The following is a 16,677-nucleotide window of genomic DNA, read 5'->3' as shown; positions in this document are numbered from 1 at the left end:
AGCTCTGCCTGCTCGCTCGTCGTCGCGGGAGCGCGGACCCGCCACCCGGCCTCTCCCGACCCCGTAGGCCCACACCGCCGCCTCACGGCTCCCGCCGGAACCCTCCCCAGCCCCACCGCTGCCCCTCAGCGGCTCCCGACGAAGCCACCGCCCGCAGCCCGGCCTTCCCACAGCGCTAGAGACAGTGCCCACCCCCAGGGAGCGAGTGGGCGGCCGCCATCTCCTCACTTGAGGGCGCGGTGGCTCCAGCGGGGCGGGGTTTGCCGTCTCCTCCTCCTCCCGCCCTCACTCTCCCTTGTCATGGCGGCCCCGGCCCTGACCTTCGTCCGGAGGTTGTGCTGGCGGCCGCTCTGCGATATAAGGTGAGCCCCCCATCGTCCTCGTACTGTCCTAGCGGCCGGCGGCTCCGGTGCCGTCCTATCCCGGGTAAGGGACCGCTCTGCGAACCGCTGTCTCCCCACCGCGGTGAGTGGCCGGTAGCGGGGCCGGGACGGCCTTCCCCCCTCCCACCGCCCCGCTCCTCCGGCGGGGCCCCCTCGCAGGTGTCGGGGGAGGCCGGGGGCAGGCGGCGGCGGCGGCGGCGGGGCCGAGGGTGTAAGCGGCGGGAGAGCCGGCCGCTGCCTCAGTCCTGGGCAGCCGCATCTCCCTCCTGCCGGGGCCCGGCGTGGAAACCGGGTGCCCTCCTGGCTGTGCTGCTCGGTGTTAGCAGTCTCAGCTGTCTCTGCACGGTCCCACACTTGTGGGGTTAATGGGCAGGACGAGACATTGCTTTCATCTGAAGACGCAGGAGAGCGCTTTCTTCTTAGGAGAGGGGCCCTTCCAGCCATACCGCCTGCCTTTGGGGTGACTGAACGTGCTGTGGATGTGGGAGACCTGCAGTTGATGCCCTCCTCAAACAGGGCCTACACCCTCCTGTTTCTATCTCCTGGGGCAAAGGTTTAACCACTGAAGGAATTGTTGGTTAGGCTGGGGGTAAGGCATCTGAAACCCTACCGAAATACAGAGAAGAAAGTGTAATTCTATGTTTTCCTGTTTGTTCTCCCCCTCCTTTCACCCCCCCACCCCATCAGTCCATCAAAAACAACCTTAATTTTGTGTTCAACTAATTAAGGCTTCTTCCTAGGGCTACTCTGGCTTTCTAAATAGCGATCGATATAGTATCTCCTGCCGTTTGCCTTTATTATGTACTGCTTTTAAGCTGTTTCTAAGTAAAAGTGCCACATGCTGTAGTGCGCACTGTGGCAGCCGTGCACCTTCAGCGGTAGTTGGGCTGTGGGAAGCAGAAAGGAATTGCAGGAGTGACGCTTTGCTTTTATTGAAAAGGGTTAAATTGGAAATTGCACTGTAAAATTGCTTGTGTACGAGTAAGAATCGTGGAAGATGCCAATTTGTAGAATCTCTTCTTCCTATCAAATATAGCCTAATAAATACACAGTTCAAGAAAAGTAAGCATTTGGTGTGTTGAGTATACTCGGTAAGCAAGTTCCTAAATAGAATAGTGAAGCAGACCTCATTATACTAGTAGATTAAGGACCTGTGATACTCTGATTGTTAACAACATGCAAATTTGACTGTTATAATGCACACTTTCATAAATGAAATGCTTTTACTCGAGTATCTCTGTTAGGCATGAGTGCATCTTGACCAGAAAACTGTAGTCATTTATGCATTAAATTGTAGTATTTTTCTCACAAGGGTTTGTGAGAAATTATTTGAAGTACTTACACGTATAGAGAACATGAATTGTGTGATCAGCCTGACTTCTGCCCTCATTTAAAAAAAAAAAAAACTCTGTAGGCAACCTTTCTATGGGTAAATAATTTAATATAGCTAAGTTGTTACAATGAGAGGGAGGGAAAGCAATTCTAAATTGGAAGACACGTAGAAGACTGGCCTGCTGGACATCATTAGGCTAGTGGAGTCAGAAGTATTTGAAACGGCAAGATTATGTGAAATAAAGTCATAAATCAATATTAATAATGGGATAATGGTTGTAGTATATAATCAGATGTAATATAGGAAAATGGTGCAAGTTTTTTCCAGTGGCTCAACGCTGAGAGGTGGGCTTTATTTTCTGTATCAGCAGTATACAAGCAGAATTGTATCAAAGACACTGGCAGCCTTGCTGCACCAATGAATTTAGGGAGGTTTTTTGCAGTCTAAACTTGGAAAAAAGAGGAATGTCCTTGGAGTACTGAGGGAGGAAGACTCGTACAAATATAAGGACAAAATGCAACAATTCCTCTTACTTTGTTTTGATTTATTTTTTTTTCCCCCCTAAGCAGGACATTTCTAATCCTTTCAGACATGGAGCTGTGAGTTCCGCAGGCTCTTCTCCCATATGCCTGCTTCTTGTCCTGCCCTGTTGCAACATGTAATTTCTCCAAATTTTAATTTGCCTGAGGAGGGACAAGCTGACACAAGTCCACGTTCAGAAGAGTCTTACTGGGACTGTAGCCATTCAACAGTCTTTGCATTCAGCTGTTTGAGATAAGAGCCACCACAGGTCTGCTGCTATGAGGCAGGCTGTATCTGTGTTCATGGCAGGCATTCAAGGGCCCACTGGGAGGTAGGACACTTGCGGCTGGGAAACCTGCATCCGTGCTATTCTTGTTTTGAGGGTTTTCTTCAGGCTGGTTGTAGTATGATCATAGCACTAAAGGCCTATCAGTGGCTGGAGGACATGTCCCAATTTGATGTAATCTGGAAGGGATCTCACTCGTATGTGCCAAGACAGCTCTGCAGCACAAACCAGGAGAATAGAGTTAGCATCATGTTAGAGCCTTGATCCAAGAGCATTCTCCTGGTCCAAACTAAGACAGTAACATAGTCACACCATAACATCCTAGTTGGTACAGTTATCTCAGCAACTTTAAAGGTCAGATCTTATCAAAGACCGATCTTTCCATGAGCTACTCTTATTTCTCAGCAGCTCTGAAGAACCTTTTTCAGAGGACCACTATTAAATGCTGGTCTTTAATAGTGGATTGAAAAATGGTTAACTTTCTGTTAAGCTGTTGGCTTGTCCTTGCTTATGTGACCTCGTTGGTCTTTGCCCATGCCTGGAAGAGTTCCTGCTTACAGTAAGTCTGTCTTTACTACAGTATCTGCTCTTCAGCTTGGGAGGCAGCACCCTTAAAGGTTCAAGTTCACTTCCATTCTGACTCTTGAGCAGAGTCCCGAATCTCATCTTGGCTTCCCTGCATCATCTTCTGACAAGACATCTGCATGTTTACAGCCCACCCACATGGCAGGAGTGTCATGGTTTGGGCTGTTGCTGTTAAGTCCCAGCGCAATATGTAACAGCCTTTATTCAGTCTCCACAGCCCTTTTTATGTTTCTATCTGGGAATTAATTGAACCTGCTCCCTGCATTGCTTATCCTTTACTTGGTAGTGCACTTGCATTCTTTGGTCATTGTAACAAGGGCCCTTTGATACATTTATGGCAAAGCAGGACATTATAACCCTTGCATCTCCTTTTCCTGTCTCTGCAGCTCTTATGTCTCTTTTCTGCCTTCCCTCCCACTAAGCCAGTAAGATGTAAGGTCTTGGGAAAGGACCCAGTATGTTTGTCTTTGCCCTGGAACTGCGAGCTTTAGGAGGAAACTCCTCTGTTGAGGGTGGAGGAAGAACTGATCTTTTGCAGCTGAGAGATTATTTCTGGCTTCAAATGGCTGTTGTGGGGCCTCTCTCAATGAGAAGAGGCTCGGTATTCCAGGTCATTCCCTGGAAATGCTTCTTCATTGCTGTTAATGGTCTATCAACTGCATCATGGGTTTTTGTTTGCTAGTTTTTAATATGTGAGAAGGATGGAAACACAGTCTTCGACTGCCACAGGTATGCAATAAAGTTTTCTTCATTTGAGGGTAATTGCCGTCAACACACCCAGAGTGCATGTAAGCTTGGAAAACGTCTTTGAGGCTACGGTCATTCTGGAGATGACCAGTAAGTTTAGTGGTATCCCTTCTTCTGCCCTGTTTCTTTCATCCAGGGTTGGCCATGAGGAGTTAATCGGCCTCAGAGGGAGTCTGCCTTGTATCCCTGGAGTGGGAAACGTCTAGTCCTTTCTGTCAATGCTATTCAGATACCTGTGGTTTGATACAGACATAGAAATTTTAGTAGCTTTGTTCTGATGTTCTCAAGATGGCAGAGCAACAAGGACACTGTTGCCTCTTCACTTCTCACCCACTTTTCCGCTGCCAGGCACTATTTCTGTATTTCGGCAGCTGCTTTCCTTCTCTCTCCTACCGTCTGCTCTCACCCCCAATCCAATCCCCTTTTACAAGGAGGAGGACTGGATTTTTGTAGTGTTGCTCTGAAATAATAAATCAGGCTATATTCTTAAAAACCGTGTGTGCTAAACTCTTCTTTGGGTCTGTACCAAAAACTGCTGGTGCTGGTAGAAGTTGCTTTTATGCCTGAAACTTTTGCCCAGATGTTAGGTCTTGCCTGAGTTGGATATGGTTTCCCTCCTGACCTGTGGCAGAGGCAGCTGGTGTCTTGCAGCCTCCTGAACATCCGCCCACCAACTTCCCCACCCGCTAGCAGTTGGGTGGGAATGCATCCTGGCATGTTTGCATAGGGAATGTGTCCATGTACAGTGCTGTGTTCTATCCGCAGCACAAAACGGATACCCTGATCCTACTCGAGAGATGCCCTGTGGAGTATGCTTTTTACTCCCTGGTGCTGTCTTACAAGGGTTCTTGTGTTTTAGTTTCCAAGCCTAAGTCATATCTCTTGGTGCTGTCTCAGGCTGAACTAGCTTGCCTTGCTCAGCTGTTTGCTATTCTCTATCAGCCAGCCAACATTTTTTTTTTTTTTTCTGTGACAGATTTCTGTTTATCTTGGCCTTACGCTGGATTCTGTAGGTCTCAGGTACTCTGCTTCTCCTGCTCAGATAACTGTGCTTGTCTTTTCAAACTTCCCTTCGGTGGGTCAGGCCTCTAGTTCTAGTTGATGCTTGTGAACCAAGTTGTCTTGCCCAACCTTTGACTAACCATGGACCACAGATCCTTGCCTGACCGCCAGAAGAGCAAGCAGAGCACATAACTGCCTTGATTTTAAACCTCCTCTCCCTCCGCCCCGCCCCCCCCCCCCCCCCCCCCCAGCTTAGTCTTTTCTGTTTTGGAGATCAATAAAAAGTTTAGAGAGCTCATCATATTTCCCTTACCTTTAAGCAGTGATAGTTGTCTCTTTATCTATATTAAAAAATAAATAATTAAAAGACACCTTTCCTTTCTTGAAACCTTGCCCAGTTTAACTTCTGCGGTAACTTTTTGCAAAATACTGGTAAAATCAGCTTCCCCAAATCTTAAGACTCTAAGGCACTTTCAGAAAGGGTCTTCATACCACTGATGAATCTTGAATTTCTCTTTTAAGGGCTGGCATTTTGAAACAAAGCCATTAGAGTAAACTCATCTGCTGTCTTTTGAATACTGAACCTAACTAGACAATGGAAGATGAACAGTTAGATCTCTTAATGGGAGGCTCTTTCTGCAAACACTAACGTTAATTGCATGAGTTACTACATCTTGTTTTCACATGCTGGTTTACCAATACGACTTAAAGGACAAAAGGTATTGGTGAAATGATCGAACAGTTGTCTGAAAAAACATTTTAATAAACTTAAGTCCTTATTTAGGCACTCTCTTAAACTGTTTTGAACAGAAATACACACAGCAGTTAAAATCAACAAAATGAAATCTGGAGCAGCAAGCTCGCTAACTGTATGTAATTGAGCTGGATTTGACAGTTCACAGTTAATATCAAGCTGAGGTGTCTGGAAGTCTTGAAGATGGATTGGCTTGGAACACAGCTTTCTGTTGTAGTTAATTTGCTTTGTAGCAGCTGTTCATTGAAGTCAGTGTGACCTTGTCAGCTTCATCTGCTTAAGTCAGTCATTGCTGGGTGGTTTTGTAGCAGCTTTGCTGCAGAGTTCAAAAGAATCTGATAATGTGAATGCAAATAAGCTGGTGGTTAACCATACTTTTTTTCTTTGTGTTTTGCTAGGCTTGAACAGCTATTCTTTCCAAAGTGGGTTCTCAAGTAGCTCCCACTTGACATGAGGAACCATAGGTGTTTTTTCTGCCCTTGCTTTTTAAGATATCTCTCCCCATCGTAAATTAGTTATGAATTTCTTGTGGAGAATGTAGATATATTTTCAAATGTTTGGGGTTTGTAAAAAATTTAATACGGTGCTAGAAATTCATTTTGAACTTTTGCTATGGTAAAAGATACTGTCTTTGAATAATGCCATTCTAAGAAGCTACTTATTTCTTTCTTTCCTTGTACTTCTCCCCCTGTGCAAATTATGTTCTGACTGCAACTGTGATCTAGTGAAGTGAGGAAGCAAGCTATACTTCATTCTTGCATAGCAGTCCTCAGTAGGATGAAAATTGGTCTATTTAGCAAATTTTTTGGAACATTGAATGTATGAAGAAACAAAAACCACTTGAATGTCAGGAATTCAGAATTCATATTGTAAAACGCGATATTCTACCTGGGCTTGATATGCAGACTCAATTCACTCTAATGAACCTTGTTTACAAGTAACCTCCATTTATAGTAATGCCAAAGTAGACCCCAGAGGTTTCACTGGTAGTTATCTTTGTTAGAGTGAACGCATACAGAAGATTGAACCAGTTATATCAATCTCTTATTTTTTCCACTTTATTGTCATATTCAGCATAAGAATATTTGTGATTATTCTCCCTATTTCCTGACTGTTCTATTTTAAAAGAATAATTTAAATGTTGATCAGTATGAAATAATCTGCCTAAAACTATTATATGTAGATATTCAGTTCAGGTTGCATATTTCTTCATTATTCTGAGGGTGTAAATGATTGAGCCTTTCTATTGTGATGAGCCCGCTGATTACAGCAACCATTTTTCAGGTACCCTTGAAGTTCATGATAATAAGATTTAGACTGTAATCAGTAAACTCCAGCAAAAACTGTGTGCTGATATTTTAAAGGTCTTGTTAAGCCATTCTTTATTTCACAGAGAAACAGAAACCATTGCCAAGTAATTCAGTATTAGATGCTCCACCAGAAAAGAGGAAACAAAAGCTCTCTTGGCATGGGTTCTGGAAGGCTTCTCTCTTCCATCAGAACTCAGGCTTTAAGTCACTGAATAAGTGGTGCTATTTGTTTGGCTTTGGAGAGGTCTGACAGTGATTAACATGTAGCAACTTGATAATTTGCCAACATCCTGGGTTTTTAAATTATGCTGGCAGTAGTATTTTATCACTGAAAGCAATTATATTAAAGAAAAAAATGACTCTTAGAGTTGTCAGAATAGTATTTTATCAGCTAATGCTTTTAATATGAGCAGTGTTAAGTAATGCAGGTTAGCCAGCCATGGAAAGGAGACCATAAATATTATTGATGAGCTAATAAATTCATTATTTTGTTCATAATCTACTGACTTTTCATGTTGACCTAGATACCTACAGAAAGGATAGCAGCACTACATAGCGGTAAATTCAGTAGGTAGGCAGATTTCATTTGTGCTGAAATCCAGAGAGAACTTATGTAATGTTTTGTTATGTTGTTGTTTTGCTATGTGTATGAAAGCTATCTTTTTTTCTGGTAAAGTGGAGTACTCTGAGTGGGAACTTCTGTGATCCAGTCAGTGAATGAACACTATTGCTCTGCCAAAAATAAGGTTAGGTTGGAGAAGGAAGCCACACAGAAGTTGTCTCTTGTAGGTCATGATGTAATTCTTTGTATTTCATGTATTTTGCCTGTAGCTAGGGCAGCTTGCAGATGAACCTCTTTCGTTGTGGCAGAGGGCACATGCACCCGTCCTCCATCCCAGCCTGGTCTGTGATTGTCTGAGCAATGGCAGAGGGGGGAACTTTGCTTTTAGCAAGTATTATGATTTCAAGGAGTTCATAGTGCACTTGGCTCTGTGAAAGTTCGTTACTAATCTAGGCACTCAGTAGTTTAGGGGCTCTATCTTCTTTATACCCTCCCTTTGGATATTTATATACATTAATAAGATCCCCCTGAGCCTGTTCTTCTCTAGGCTGAACAGTCCCAGATCTCCAAGTCTCTCTTTGTATGTGAGATGCTCCAGTCCTTTAATTATCTTCATGGCCCTTCACCGGACTCTTTCCAGTATGTCTGTGTCTCTCTTGTACTGGTGAGCTCTGGACTGGGCACAGTAATCCAGCTGTGACCTCACCAGTGCTGAGTAGAGGGGATTCCATTTTTAATTGGGACTAAAAAATGATTTATTGAGACATAGATTGTGTTGTATGAATTCTTTGCTGATTCTTTGGCCCATCAAAAAAAGTAGCTACTGTTTTGGTAGTTTCTGCTAACGTTCCTGTTTATATTTTTGAATGTATTTCAGAGGATATCTGTCTGTAAATCTTCTTGCTTGCAGAGATGTCTTACACGGACTGAGGATGTACAGGAAATTCTCTCAGGCTTTAGTCATTCACCATTTCCAGTCAACTTAAGTCTGGAAAGAGAGAGCTCTTGCAGAGATTTCAGGAGACGATCCCATTTTCCCTCCCAGCAGCTGTGATGAGAGAGTATCAACTGTGGCTGTATAGAGCACAGAGCAGACCACATCATATCTCAGTGAATGGTAATCTACATCTTTGATTTTTAGCTGTTCTTTAATATTTTTTAAAAAAACCCACCCAACAAACCTATGAAGCACAGCTGAGCCACTTAAACTAAACAACAGTGATTCAGCACTTCAATTTGCCAACAGACACATGATTATCTTCTAGTTTTTATATGTCAAAACAGTGTAGGAGTGTAAAATAATAAAAGCTGATAAGGATTCGGACACCAGACTTGTGTTTAGAACAACTATTGAAATGTTCTAGTGTAAAGGAAGAAATAGTTTGACTTTCATTTCTTCCTGTTTATTAAAGCAGCAGTAAGCGAATTGATTCACAGAGTATTTGCATTGATCTTTTCTGCTAGTTTCGTATATTGGAAAAACCATAATACTGGAAGCGTTTCTATTATCTGATAGCAGTACGTTTTAGTTACTCTGCACTAGTTACAGTATAATGGGGTACTGCCATGGACTGTGCTCGTAGAATGTGAAGGGAAAGGTTTTTTTCTTACATTTTTTAGGAAATGGAGTTACTACTACCTGCTGAGTCATCAACACTTCCATGTTATCACCACAATTAATAAATTTTGTATTTCCCCAAGTGAACCAAATGCATTGATTTATCAGCACCGAGGTTATTCTCTAGAAGACTTTCTTAGGCTACTGTTCTTTTTTGTCAGAGAGGCCATGTGCTTGTTATGATAGGTCTTTGCAGGAGCCTAGTGAATGGAAGCGTCGCTTTTACCAAACAGACCTGTGTATTAGTTCTTGCTGCACAAAGAAATAAAGCCACTCTGGGCTGCTAAGCTGGTGTTAACCTACTGCTAATTTGCTGCAACCTACTAGCTTGGATTACTACTAACCTACTGCCATGGTGCAGGGGATAGCAGTGCTGGGCTTAACAGAGTGAGCCTGTGAATTTATGTGGGGAAAGTACAGGCTGCTTTGCGTGCGGTGGTTACTGGAGGTTAGTTGACTTGTTGACTGTAACGTGTAAAAGTTGCTGTCATGAAAAGCGTGAGGGTTTGGGTTCAACTTGAAAGAGCAGCTCAGTTATTTAGCTGTGCTTCCTCATTTTGTAGTTTCTGGATATTAGAAAATATACCAGTTACTGAAATTTTAACAGACAAAAATTGTTAGAAGCAATCACTCCTCTTCCATCTTCTGAATGAAGACTGAATTTCATTGGCCCATGTTCTGAGTTGTTTTAGTTTTAATGAATGGCAGAGAATCTTGAAAGAGGTGGATACAAATGAGGGGAAGTGGAAGTTTTCACATCGGATGGTTGCGGAAACAGATGCCGGCTTTTTCAAGGTGACAGAAGTTGCAAAGGTAGATGTTCATGTGTCACATTTGGTTATTCCATATTTCCCAGTTTAAGAGAAGAAACTTAAAAGGACAGGACTAGAAATTAACAGCTGAAGTAATTTGACTTTATTAGTGTAAAAACTGTCAAGCTGAGGTTTCTTTAGTATGCACTGTCACTGCCTACTATGCAACTCCTATTTGTAAGAAAGTCTCTCTGTACAAGTATGACAAGATATTGTAACAGGCATCATATTCATTTGATAGACACTCACAAGAAACAAAATAATTCTGCAGGGGAAAAAAAGACCGTAAGATCAAATGATCTGAAGTTCTGTGCGAGAAGGCCGTAACAGGATGACATAAAGGAGAAGGTTGCTTTAATTCTGTAGCCAGAAGAACCTCCACCCAGTATTTCTGTATTAATGATCCATCCACATCACTCCTGTTTTTCCTCCAGCAGCAAAGGAGGAATGATTGCTCCAAACATGCCACGGGCTGCTCAGTTTGCTTTAGCACTGTCTGGTGCCCCTTCTTTTTCCATCTCAGCTCTGGGTAGCTTCTATGGAGATAATAACTGGAGCAATTAGAGGTATGGCAGAAATTTGGTGTTAGCCCTTTCCACCTTCAGCTATATGAGGAAAGCTCATATATTGCTGTGCAAGTGCTTGGGCTGTGTGAAAACTTATGAATCCTTAATGTTACATTATTATGTAGGTAAATGTCTTTTTGGCTTCAGTAGAATATAAGCAATGGCATCATGAATGGTAACCGGGGCAACCTACAGATTACATTTTCTAACGGTTTTTATGTTGACAGCATAGACAGTAACTTCCTGTCGCTCAGCAAAATGAAGTGAAATACAACTTTAAATTTATTGCATGCAGAAAATACTGCAATTGAATATGGAAAACAGTAATTTTATTTTCTTAGTTACTGAGAAACCTACAAAAGAGTGGTACTTATAATGCTTTGCTCGTTATCATTATTTCGTTATCAATCTTTCCTTTTTTTTATCTTCTGAGATTCTAATATGAAGTCTTGGCGGGGGGGGGGGGGGAAGAATTTGGTGTCACAGGTTGAATTTCTTTTTCCAGATGGCCCACTTATTTTCTTATGGTTACAGTTTAAATACAGGTTTCTATTCCCCTCACATGCCTCATTTCCTGATAGTTGCTGCTGTTGACAATGGTGGCAGCCTTTCCCACCAGCTCTGCTCCTGCATCCCTTGATGTAGCTGAACTAATGATCAAAGGCTGCTATTCCTTCTCTAGGTCCCTTTCTTTCTCCTTAGTCAAGAAAAATCAGCATAATTTTGAGGGAGGATCAAAATGGGAGAAGCGCTACTGAAAGAGGGGGACCAAAGCTTGAGACTCTGCTTGGATCAGGAATACTCCATGGCCAGGCACCAGCAGGCAAGGACTACCACCAGGGAGGGCTTGTTGTTCCTCTACTGTGGATGTGTGTCCCCCAACAGCAGGAGGATGGGGAGCGAAGAGGTCTCATTTGGTTGCTCCACTGCTTGACTTTGGAGCAGCCTTTCAGAGCAGTGGTTGCGGATGCCAGAGCAGACCCAGTGAAGTGTTTGGGATAAGTTTTGGACTCCTGAACCTTGTAGAACAGTTGAGGCTCTGGCTGGCACCTCAGAAATGGTGATAGGCTGGGCTGGGCAACGTGTGATGTCTCCTCTTTGGCTGGACTCTAGAGGGGTACTACGCTGAATTAGAAGTTTGTTTTAGATTGTAAACAAGCACTTGGCACCTTGAGGTTGCGGGAATTGATTCTTTGTATCCTAACTAAAAAAAACAAAAACAAAAACAAAACCCCACAAACAACCCATACAACCCTTTCTACAGTAGCAGAAGCAAAACAGTATTTTGCTTAACTTTCTCTTAAGAGGGGAAGAACATGAGCAGAAATGTTGCCACTTTATGAAGTTGTAATACCAGGCCTATTTGGAATGGCAAGGGGCAGTTATCGTGCTGGTCACGGTTCTGCGTGAGGATTGTCTGGAAAGAGCAGCACAAAAGATGACAGCGCCTTGTGATAGCGATCATAGCAAAGAAGTGATGTTGTACGCCTTATCTGAAGTATTACACATAATGTGCAAAAGATATCCACATCTTCTGTTAAACATGTTCCCGGATTCATCTGAGTGACAGTTTAATGTACTGCTTATTTCTGCCTGATAACACTTGCTATTCTTCTTTCTTCCTTGTCTGTCTAAAGCTAGTTACAATAATGCAAAATGAGCATTTTCCAGTTCTGTCAGGAGTTTAAAACCCACGTGTTTCTAGCACCACCCGCTGCTTTTAATACTAATAGGAATTTTAACTGCTTTTGTCTGTGCTTTGTTTCCCAGGATCTACTAACGTTTAAAAGAAAACCTTTATTAAATAAATGGAAGATGGACTTCAGGTATATCTGTCCCTTTCTTTTGCTGAGTATGTCTGATGTTTCCTGTGCAAAGAGATCTTTTGGCTTCTGTTTAGTCTTAATGAGGAAACCGATAAGTTGCTTTAAAAGTTAGAAAGTGAGCAGTCAGCGTTTTACAAAAACTTGGCATTTTTAACTCTATAAAAGTCCTTATGCAAGTGACAGAACTACACTGTAATGAGAGGCCCTGTCTTTAACAGGCTTTGCAGTCTTTGATAATAATTTAAACAGTGAGAAATTACTTTCAGTGTAAATTGACTTTTAAAATCTTAATTAAGAGCCTTATGTTTAAATGTTTATCAGGGTAAGAGACATTTATGTGTACAGGTAGAGTGAATAGGACGAATGGCTGGCTTGCAAGATACCCTGAATGACTGAACGGCAACAGAGAGATGTCTGAGGTGAGGGAATAAATGTGAAATGATTGTCAGCCTGGATGTTTCAGGTTCAGGCAGTGATGCCCAGGATTTATTTCTTTTTTCAGAGTGTACAACTTGCGAAGTACCAAGTGAATGATCGATCTTGCAGAAGTCTGCAGGCACTTGTAGTGGACTCTGGCTGCTCTGCCAAGTTGTGACTTCTCTTGCTTCTGTCTCTCTGGTGGGAACTGGCTTTGTACCCAACTGGGGGAGGTTGCTGGGCCCTCAACTCTTCCATGGGTGTCGGTACAACAAAGGTAATTTGTAGCAGTGGCAGCTAATTGCACACAAGGTGCTGGGCAATAAAGAGGAAGGTTTCTGAAGGAAATAATTTGGCTTTGTTGCACCAAGTAGATGAGAAGGGGGAACACAGAGGGGGTTTTGATTGCCTTTCCTAGGGTTCTTTTTCTGCTTAGATTAAACAAGTTCAGGTTCAACACCAGTAGTTTGTAGGTCAAGTTCCAGGCTCTCTACCTGCCCTGTGTGGTTTCGTCTTGGGTGGCTTCAGTGAGGCTGCTGAAATGGGGCATGGATTTGCTCAGAGAGGGAGGAAGAAGGATTCAGTGTTGACAGCAAGGGAGCAGCAGATGGAGGGAAGGAGTCCTGCCTGTAGTGGGCTACAGCAGCCTCTCCGGCTCCTCTGTCTCTGGGATTGTGGCATGGCATGGCATACCTGTGTGGTCCCAGAGATGGCAGTGCTGTTACATGTGCTTACAGGTGGCGAGTCATCTCCTCCTCACTCTTTGTGATCTAGTTGAGGTCAAGGAGCTCTGCTCCTGCTATTTGTGTATCATTTCCCTGAGGAATAAGGTCCTGCCCAAGATGAATGAATGGTGAAATAACTTAATTTTTCCTTTGTGTTTTCATCCTTTATTATTTTAATAGAGACATAGTAGCAGTCAGCTTAACCTTAGCATGTGGAGAACTGGTGATCATCACTAATGTATAGTAAATGTCCTCTGAGATCAGAAGGCAGGGAGAAAGGAGTGAATCATAGATATCCTGCAGAGAACTGAGCTACAAGCAGCAACGAAGAACTAAAGAAAAGAGGGCCTTTTCTTATAAACTTTAGGCTTTAATAAACAGTGAAGTTGCACAGTCTCCTGTTACAAAGCGGTAGGTAAGGAGGAAAAGAAAGATGAAAGTATTTGAGAGTATTTGAAGTGGATAGATAATGTATTTTACCCATTTTTGTAGCTAAGAAGTAAAACTGGATATAGCCAAACAGCAAAGGAAAGTAGCTCTGAGTCTGGACTTACTGAAAGATCATTTCACCTTTCCCCAGCCAGATTTTTTTTTTAATTCACCTATTAAAATTCACCTTTGCATCCTTAATAAGGAAGAGAACTTAAGATCTGCTAAATGCCAAAACCCCTTAACCCTGAATATATGTGCATACATACCCTCAGGTGGGCTGTGATGTTGTTCCTCTCTCCCCAGCTGCCCATCCTCAACTCTTGTTAATTTGTGGTGACTATCAAATTGTATATAAAAAAGATCCTTAAGGCCTATTTGTAATATTGACCTTAGCCAAGCTGGAGTGAAGTCCAGATTGTTGAACATGTAAACCCCAGTCTCCCTTTTTAAACATTGAATACACTTTAGTATAGTTACTGTCTAGACTGAAAAAAAAAAAAAATTGTACCAGATACATGGATCATCTTGGGAGCAGCAGCATTCAAGAAGTTCCAAAGAGGGTAGCGAACTTGGAGGAAAAAATCCCAAACCCAACAGAAACCACTAGTCTCCTTCCTGCGCTCCCACTTTTTTCTTCCTGTAAATGTGACTTTAAAAACATGTTTGGGGATAGGATCTGAAAGTGGGCATCATGTTCTGTCACTCCAGGACAGACTAATCAAAGAAACTTAGTATTAAAAAACTTGTATCTGTATCCGTTTAGGTACACTTTTCCTGTCAAAGGGCTTTTATTGGTGCTGGAGGTGAAGTCCACAAGTTGGCTAAATAGCCTCCCAGTTGGATAAACTTGTTAAACTCTGACACAGTCTTCTGAACACATCAGTTTGAATGTTAGTTAAACTGGCAGATGGTTAACCCAGGTCTGTCTGGGTGCACTGCTGTGTTAATAAAGGGCTACAGCTGATCAGTTTAGAAGATTTTCTGTTCCTGCAGCCTTTTTTGATAGCCTATTCCATTTTGTATTGTTCAGATAGAATTCCAGGATCTGCTTCAAAATCTTATGCTAATAAAAAGAAATCTTTCTTTTTGAAAGCATTTCTTTATATAACAGAACATATTCTTTCCATTTCTGTCATTCTAACTCGGTAGCCACAAAATGTCAGGAACTTAGATTTTATTAATACACAAGGGCTGTAGTAGGAAATAAAACCAATTGATCTTACAAACATTTTTACAAGGCAGCTAAAACCTATCTGCATGAAATGAAAGAGTAATAAAATTAATTGGACATAATTGACATTCTTCACCTTCCTGCCTGCAACTTTTAGACTTGCAACAGAAAATAAATTTTATTTAAGAAATAAGAGCAATGAGGATGTTTTCAAAGTAGGCGGTAGAATTTCTCTAAAATTTTCATTAGGTGAGTATAGAAAACCCACAATTTTCATGTTAGGTGTGATTTTTAAATGATGGTTCTGTAACTGAAATGTTATCAGAATAAATTAATAATTAAACATTCTATCAGTTTGCATTTGAGACAGTCATTGATTTTTTTCAAATGTGACTGGTTATGAAATCTATCATATATGACGTTCTAACATGACAGCTGTGTTTGTAAATTAGACTGGGGAAAGTTGGGGGGTTTGTTCTTTTTTTTACAACCTGCTAATGTTTTAAAAATAGCAAAAATATTTAACATGTTACAATTTTACCAAAGAAAGCTGAGACAACATGCTTTTATCCTATTGAAACAAGCCAAAATTATTAGACTTTCTTGGCTTTTGATTCCAAACTCTGACGTAAACCTGCTTTTATGAAGCATTATAGGGTTGGGTTAGGTTTGGTTTTTTGGAGCAGGGTTTGGAGTTTTGTTTTGGTTTTTGGTTTTGGGGTGTTTTGGTGGGATTACGTTTTTTTCTGGTGGAGAGTTCTCTCAGAATATTTTGACCATCTCTTTTTTTTTTTTTTTAAAGAGTTTTACAGCTAGTCCTTTTCCAGAGTACATTTTGAAATTAACCTTCACATACACTGTCCTGAGTGGAGAACCATGCTTTCAGATTGATGTGTTCCTAGATAGAAACACGCAAACTTCCAAAGATCACAAAAACTGGATGGGCTACGTACTCATAGACATATACAGCTGTTAATGTTGCATACAGAGATTTAAACCAGTCATAAAAATGTTATGTGTTTCTTATTTGTTTGTCATGGACAGAACCTGTAGGGCTCTGATTTATTCCAGAAAGAGTAAAACATTAGTTTACCACTACTGCCTTTTAGTGGTCTATATATGATCATCTGGTATATTACTGCATAGTTTCTTTGTCATCTGGCAGTATTAAATCTAGTACTTTACATAATAGAGAGAGCTAATGTCATGTTCTCCAAAGGTTAATTATGTTGCAGCTAAAGCAAACTTCTTGTAAACAAACTTCTCAAGCAACTTTCTTGTAATGTTTAGTATCTTGGTTTTTATTGCTGCTGTTTTAATCAGTGCAGGTACAAATGTTTAACGATTTACATTTACTTTAAATGTCTTTAAAAGCAGCATATTTGTTTCTCCTGTGGCCTTACACAAAAACCAAGCAATGGGATTTTGTCTCCATTTATTACCAGACACGTGCAAGCTGTTTGTATTCCAGCAATTCACCTGCACATGACTGCAGCCACCATGCAAGTCACCCAGAAAGACTTTGAAAAGGCTCAAGAACAACTTAAGCTTTTGAAAAAGGATCCTGGAAATGAAACTAAGTTGAAGCTCTACGCTTTGTTTAAACAGGTGGGCTTGGCTTATTTT

At 41.7% G+C, this 16,677-nt stretch overlaps 1 protein-coding gene across 2 annotated transcripts in view; it reads left to right on the top strand.

Annotated features, from left to right (window-relative positions):
* The first annotated feature begins 236 nt into the window (after nt 1–236).
* The window catches only part of ECI2 (enoyl-CoA delta isomerase 2), a 31,165-nt gene continuing 14,724 nt past the window's right edge, over nt 237–16,677 (top strand). The window contains exons 1-2 of one of the 2 annotated variants that reach the window (XM_074146370.1): nt 237–362; nt 16,497–16,659. In XM_074146370.1, coding sequence (XP_074002471.1) covers nt 301–362; nt 16,497–16,659 — 225 coding nt within the window. In that variant the 5' untranslated portion in view covers nt 237–300. Of the gene's footprint in view, nt 363–12,808; nt 13,001–16,496; nt 16,660–16,677 lie in introns of those variants that run through there. The other variant, XM_074146371.1, reaches the window with a different exon arrangement.

The sequence above is a fragment of the Numenius arquata genome, chromosome 4 (assembly GCF_964106895.1).
Source record: "Numenius arquata chromosome 4, bNumArq3.hap1.1, whole genome shotgun sequence".
Classification (NCBI taxonomy): Eukaryota; Metazoa; Chordata; class Aves; order Charadriiformes; family Scolopacidae; genus Numenius; species Numenius arquata.
This window is presented reverse-complemented; position numbering and strand designations above follow the sequence as displayed.